This window comes from Physeter macrocephalus, chromosome 4, assembly GCF_002837175.3.
Source record: "Physeter macrocephalus isolate SW-GA chromosome 4, ASM283717v5, whole genome shotgun sequence".
Lineage (NCBI taxonomy): Eukaryota > Metazoa > Chordata > Mammalia > Artiodactyla > Physeteridae > Physeter > Physeter macrocephalus.
Genome location: NC_041217.1, coordinates 80697794 through 80704806, shown reverse-complemented (window position 1 = coordinate 80704806; position 7013 = coordinate 80697794). Strand labels below are relative to the sequence as shown.

Genomic DNA, 7013 nt, shown 5'->3' with positions numbered 1-7013 from the left:
TGGCTGTGTGTGTGTGTGTGTGTGTGTGTGTGTGTGTGTGTGTGTGTGTGTGTGTGTGTGTGTGTGTGTTTGTCTGTTCCCCTGCTTTGGCCCCAGCTGTTTCTTAGACTCCAGGTTCAAACACTGGCACAGAGCTGTGTCCGTAGCATCTTGACCTGGTGTCTCCATTGCATCTCAAGAATAACACATTCACAACCCATTTCACCTCACTCAGCACACACCTCTGCCAGTACACCCCCTACACCCCTGCCACACGTACATGGACCAGGCACCAGTCTAAGCACTTTCATGTATATTATTTTAACTATTAATCCTCATGATAACATTATGAGATGGTTACTGTTATTCTCCCCATTTTTACAGATGAGGCACCAGAGAGGTTAAGTAATCTGCCCAAGGTCACACAGCAAGCGAAGGCAGAGCCAGGATTCAAATCCAGTCTGCCTTCCAGACCCCTGGCTCCTCACCACTGCTCTTTACTGCTTCACAGTTTGTTGTTCAGGTCAACGTGGTGACACATGTGAAGGGTCTTCGCGTTGTGCCCGGAATGGAGCAAAAGCTGCTGCTGCTTCAGGAGGACTCTTGATGATCTGGTGTTCCCATTTGGTCCTGACAGGACTGAGGAGGGTAGTCTTGCTGTGCGCACAGCCAGTTCAAGTCTGTCCTTTCCACATTAAATAAACTTGGTTGTCCTTGTCCTCACTCTAGTTGCTGTGCTAAAGTCCCGCATGAGGAAAAGGTCTGAAACCCTGGACGTGGGCTAAGTTGGGGATACCTCGTCTTATGTGTGTGATGGTGTAAATACATTTCAGTGTTTGTTCCACAGTCAGCAGTCACTGGAGAGGCAGCGTGTGTGTTGGCTCGCTGCCCAGGGCCAGGAAACCCCCCAGCTCTGCATCTTTAGCACATCCACCTGTGAAACGAGGTGGCCGATGACATTCTAGCATATTTCTCTGTAACGTCCACGTGGCTGAGGACATTCTCCCATCAGCGGGCAGAGCTGCGCTGGTTCAACTTTTTATGGAACAGGGTCCAGGCTCACTTGCAATTAAATGCTTGTGAAGATGACGTTTGAGGGAACTCGGATTTTGAGCTCTTTCCATTTCCTGGCCACTGAGTCATTCTTGGGGAAGTCACGATATTATACATTTCGTTAGAAGTATAAATCACAAAACAACAATTCCTTGACCTCAGCAGTTTATAATTTGTACGAGTCATAAATAAAAGCAACGTTAAATAAAACTAAACTGTTTGATGGAGGTGATGTGAATACAGTATTGGCAAATGGAAAGTTCTGTTTAGGTAGAATCATTCGTCTCCTAGCAGGCAAAGCGCTACAGGAGAAAAATGTAGCTTTTTCCAGAAGTCTTAGTATCAAGGCGGCAAACATTTGTTGAGTGACTACTGTATACAAGGCTGTATGTTTGAACCTTAGGGACAAGACCTTCAAGCAAGGAGTCATAATTGCTTTACAACAGTACCTACACGGCTTATGGGAACACAGAGAAAGGGTGTCCAGGAAGGGAGCACAGAGGAGGTGACATTGAAGAATGAGAGCAAGTTCGCAGGGCAGTCAAGAGGAGAGGCCACCGCAAACAGGTCACCCGGTGGTGCAAGACTGCAGTGACTGGAGGACTTCAGATAATTAGATGTGACATGCAGAGGAGGTATTGGTAGAGGAAAGGAAGCCATGAAGGGGGTCCTCATACCAGTTCCTGGGAGGCTTTGAAATGTGGAGTTGCAGAAATGGATTAAATGCAAACAGTGAACCTCACGGGAGGAGGGATTCTATACAAGTGAAAAATAACAGGACTGTGACAGTGGCAGTGGGGACACTAGGAGAGCACTTGCTGGCTTCCCTCCCTCATCAGAATTTGTGCCTGGCAGGAAGCAGGATGGTCATAGTGAGCGGGCTTTACTAGAGCCAGGATCACAGGGAGCTGCCTTCAAGGTTGGCAGAATTGAATGGGAGAGTTACGTGTGTCAGCGAAAAAAATACCGCTTGGGGAGTTTGAGGATGGCCAGACATAGGAGGAATGATGACCTGAGGGCCTTGCCTTTGGGGCAAAGCCAAGGATGGCGGGAACCCGCGACACGGTGGGTTGACTGGCCTCAAGAGCTAGAATGTACCCTGAGGTTGGGTTTTCCAGTGCTGTTCCAGTGGGGGCTTTGGAGGTCTCTGGCCACTGCTTGGCATGCCGGAGAACGTCTTGGTAGAGCATGGACACCAAACTTCTTAAGAGATTCTTCTCAGAAGACTCCAACTTCCTGGGGAAACTAACAACTGGCCTCACCCTCTGGAAAGATCAAGACTCTGACTGGGGACATTTGGCTTCTGGCCTTGGGAGGTTTTCTTGAGGGGGGACAGTAGGGACAGTGTTGTGCAAGTTTTGCAATAACAAACTCTCAGAGGATCCTTCCCATACAACATAAAGACTTCCGTTTCTATCACGGTAGCTAATAGAATGGGCATTTAATTGTCAGGACAACAATAGTGCTTGTCTTGTTCCTTTTGCTAATTCTTGGTAAATTGCTCTGTCTGATTTTTTTTTTTTTTATCCTGGCCCCTCCTCTCTCTTTCAGAACCAGACTATCAGGTGTACCTGAATGCTTCTAAGGTCCCTGAGTTCTCAGATGACCTCACCGAGCTGGAATGCCGGATAGTGGATGTGGAGAGCACCGAGGCGAGTGTCCGTTTCACTGTGTCCTGGTACTACAGGGTGATCCGGCGCAGCGATGACGTGGCGGCCAGCGAGCTCCTTGCCGTCATGAACGGGGACTGGACACTGAAGTATGGAGAGAGGAGCAAGCAACGGGCCCAGGACGGAGACTTCATTTTTTCTAAGGAGCGTACAGACACGTTCAATTTCCGAATCCAAAGGACTACAGAGGAAGACAGGGGCAATTATTACTGTGTTGTGTCTGCCTGGACCAAACAGCGTAACAACAGCTGGGTGAAGAGCAAGGACGTCTTCTCCAAACCTGTCAGCATATTTTGGGCATCAGAAGGTAGGCACTTCCTTCTTGTTCATGAACATTTTTGTTTTGTTTTGGCTTAAGTCATCCCACTGTGCATTTTCAGATGCACAGTCACTCTGCAGGTTTCCATTTACACTAGGGATCCAAGAAATTCACACTCCAGTGACTGTGCCTCTTATCCTCAGCACGAACCCCTTTACGCTGATGATGCTGAGAAGGGTAAGTCCAACAAGAGGGCTGGGGCTTGGTCGGTGGTAGGAGATCATCTGGTAGGAGCTCACAGGGTGCCTGGGGTACGTCATCGACACTATGGCCCCGCTGGGTGATCTGAAGCCAAACTTTGCACACGCCTTTGGGATTGTATCCAGGTCCATGAGTTCCCGCTGGATGCAGGCACATTTCAGACGCCCCAGAATGAGCGGGCAGCCCCAGGCCACTGCGCCTGCCCCGGAGCGGTCAGTCACCAATTCAGAGAGGGTGTTCCTGGGGAGAGCTGACAAGAACTTAAGGGAAACAGGTTCTTTGATGTGTATCCTCCCGAATGCTCAGAGCCCTGTGTGCCTTGGGATGTCAGACTTGTCGGGTCTTTCATCCCTGATCTAGTCCGTCACTGCAGGAGGGCCAGGCCTCCCGGGTCCTCCTTCGTGCCCCGGATGTGAAGCACCGTACAGCCCACCACATGCTTCTGTCGCCTCATTGGCACGCCTCTGAAATCCCCAAACAGGGCCCTCTAGAACTTGGCAAAATCTCCTGCTTCCTGACCTCATCTCTGAATAGTCCTTTCTCTTCCTCACAGTAAACATGACCCACCTCACTCTCCCCAAGGACACCATTTCCCCTGGGGCCTTCCTGAGTGGTGGTGTTTTCTTCCCACAGTGTAACCCGGCCTAGATGAGTCAGGTGCCCTCCTCGTCCCTCATTGCAGCCTCCAGGCTCTTTTCCCTCCTCCCAGAAACATCCAACTTCAGATCTCCTGTCATCAGATCATTCCACCTCCTCTCCTTGCCGTCACCTGTCAACTAACTCCTGGGTCCTCCTCGCGCATTCTTTGAAGATGCTCAGTTTTGTCTCGCAGCCACTCTCCAGTTTTCCTCCTGTCTTGCTAGCTTCACTATCCATATGGGTGCTGGGTCACGTTTGGCTGCACATTGGAATCACCTGAGGAGCTTTAAAAAAAAAATACTGATGCTTGAGTCCCACAAGAGGTTCTGTCTTAATTGGCCTGAGGTTCCGTGCAATCTGGGCATTGGAATTGTCAGATGCTCCCAAGGTGGTTCCCAGGTGCATCTAAGGTTGAGAAACCTTTCATTCTCAGTCCCCTGTCCTCCTTTCTAGTCATTATGACCTCTGTCCTATTTGGTTATTCACTCCCAAGCTCACACCCTGTACTAGACATCTCACTTCTGATGACTGAGAGCCCTCCATACTCTCAGTTCCAAACAGCCTATCCTGTAAAAACACCTATCTTTCTACATCACTCCCATTGTTTCCCACTGGCCTATTTTAGATCTCTTGTCGTGGGTTTTTTGGTTTTTTTTTAATTAAAGCTAAACTAATCTTGGTCTTGCTTCCCCCCTCCATCTATCTGTTCCCCATACCCCTTGCCCACTCATTTCTGTTCCTTTCCTTTGAGAGCCAAAGGATTTGATTTGTTTGTCCTCAGTGTCTCTATTTTCTCTCTTCCTGTTCTCTAATCTGTTCTAATCTGGCTTTTGCCCCAGCTGCTCGTGTTAAGATGACTAGTGACTGACATATTGCAAAGTCCAGTTGTTAGTCATCTTACTTGACTTAGCAGGACTTAACGCAGTTGATCATTCCCTCTTCTTGGAAATACTTTGGTTTTTCCTTGGCTTGTGGGATACTACCCTCTGGGCTTTTCTCCAACCTCGTAAGTCTTCTTCTCAGCCTCCTTTGCTGATTTCTGTTCATTTTCCTGATCCTCGGACATTAGATGCCTGAGGACATAGTCCTTGGACTTTTTTTTTTTGTTTAACCTTTAGCGATCTCTTCTAATCTCACAAATTTAAACTCCAAGAAAGAATGTGAATGGCTCAGTGGAACCTCAGGAATCAGTGGTTCTTTAGAGACCCCATAACATACATGTCCTCCTGATAGATTTGGTGGAACAACTATTCCCAAAATAACCCCAACATAAAAATTTTGTTTGGTACCAGATGGGTTATAGAATTATCTCATTAAAGGATATAAGAGTTGTGTTTAATTCATTTATCCACCCATTCAACAAATATTTAAGTACCTTTCAAGTGCCTGACACTGAGCTATTATAATACAGATGAATTCTAATGTGTATATGCTTAGGGATTATTTTTTTTTGACAGAGAGGCAGGGAGTCACACACTTTAAGTTAGTAGCCCTGGACACTGGTTCAAAATGTTAAAATAGCATCTCTGTGGAAATGACTGGATCTACAAGTGTAAGCTCCAGTCACTTTAGTAATAATCTGTTTTATAATGTTACCATCATATGATGAAACAGAGAGAGAACCCATTGCTCCCTTGCTCTGCTCTTCCAAGCAGGCTGGTTAAGCTAAGTGTACTTTCCCTGCACTCAGTGGACCCTCAGAGGGGAGAGGCAAATGGCATTTCCCAGAGCCCTGTCTTTCCCAGTTCACTAGAAGCGAGTTCTCCCTCACATCCTTGGGGGCACCAGCAGCTTCCCAAATCCTCGCTCTGGGTGAAACTTCTCAAGGACTTGAAAATCCTTAAAAACAAATTCTCACCCATCCATCCCCTGTTCCCTCACACCCATTAAATTGAATCAGACTGCTCTGACTCTTCCAGCTTGGTGGATTTCAGCCTGCTTACTGACACATGTGATTTCTTTTCTGAGTTTCCAGATTTTCTTAAACGCTATTGTGCGGCAGTTTGCAAATAAATTCCTATTTCCCCGACATTGTGCTTTCAGATGCATATCCATTTAGCTAATCCTGTTAGAAATCATGTCTTTCTGGTACTTCATTGCAGATTCTGTGCTTGTGGTGAAGGCAAGGCAGCCCAAGCCTTTCTTTGCTGCCGGAAATACATTTGAGATGACTTGCAAAGTGTCTTCCAAAAATATTAAGTCGCCACGCTACTCGGTTCTCATCATGGCTGAGAAGCCTGTTGGGGACCTCTCCAGTCCTAACGAAACCAAGTACATCATCTCCCTGGACCAGGATTCTGTGGTGAAGCTGGAGAACTGGACAGATGCATCGCGGGTGGATGGAGTTGTGTTAGAGAAAGTGCAGGAAGATGAATTTCGCTATCGAATGTACCAGACTCAGGTCTCGGATGCAGGGCTGTACCGCTGCATGGTGACAGCCTGGTCTCCTGTTAGGGGCAGCCTGTGGCGAGAAGCAGCAACCAGTCTCTCCAATCCTATTGAGATAGACTTCCAAACCTCAGGTGAGCAGGGAACCGTGTTGAATCCTAGATTGAGCTGGAAGGGACCCTAGGGTTTTGATCCAATGGCTTCATTTTTTTAAACAATTTTATTGAAATATAATTCATATGCCAAACAATTTATCCATTTAAATATATAGTTCAGTGGTTTTCATTATATTCACAGAGTTGTGCAACCATCACCGCAATCAATTGTAGAACATTTTCATTACAACCAATAGAAACCTGCACCCTTAGCTGACACCCTTTAGTCCCCCCACTCCCCAACCTCCTACGCCCTGACAACCACTAATCTCCTTTCTGTCTCTATAAACTTGCGTATTCTGGACATTTCACGTAAATGGAATGTAATATGAAACCTTGTGTCTGGCTTTTTTCACTTAATTTTTTTTAACATCTTTTTTTTTTTTTTGGAGAATGAACAAATGTTAAGACACTGTGGGCTGGACACATCTGGGAGAGATACATTTTTTGGGGGGGGTAGGAGTTTATTAATTAATTTATTTATTTTTGCTGTGTTGGGTCTTCGTTTCTGTGCGAGGGCTTTCTCTAGTTGTGGCAAGCGGGGGCCACTCTTCATTGCGGTGCGCGGGCCTCTCACTATCGCGGCCTGTCTTGTTGCGGAGCACAGGC

At 47.0% G+C, this 7013-nt stretch overlaps 1 protein-coding gene across 1 annotated transcript in view; it reads left to right on the top strand.

Moving 5' to 3' along the window:
* Positions 1 to 6433, top strand: part of PTGFRN (prostaglandin F2 receptor inhibitor) — a 53793-nt gene extending 47360 nt beyond the window's left edge. The window contains exons 5-6 of the mRNA XM_024119933.3: positions 2584 to 3009; positions 5964 to 6433. Coding sequence (XP_023975701.1) covers positions 2584 to 3009; positions 5964 to 6433 — 896 coding nt within the window. The remainder of the gene's footprint in view (positions 1 to 2583; positions 3010 to 5963) is intronic.
* Positions 6434 to 7013: the final 580 nt, after the last annotated feature.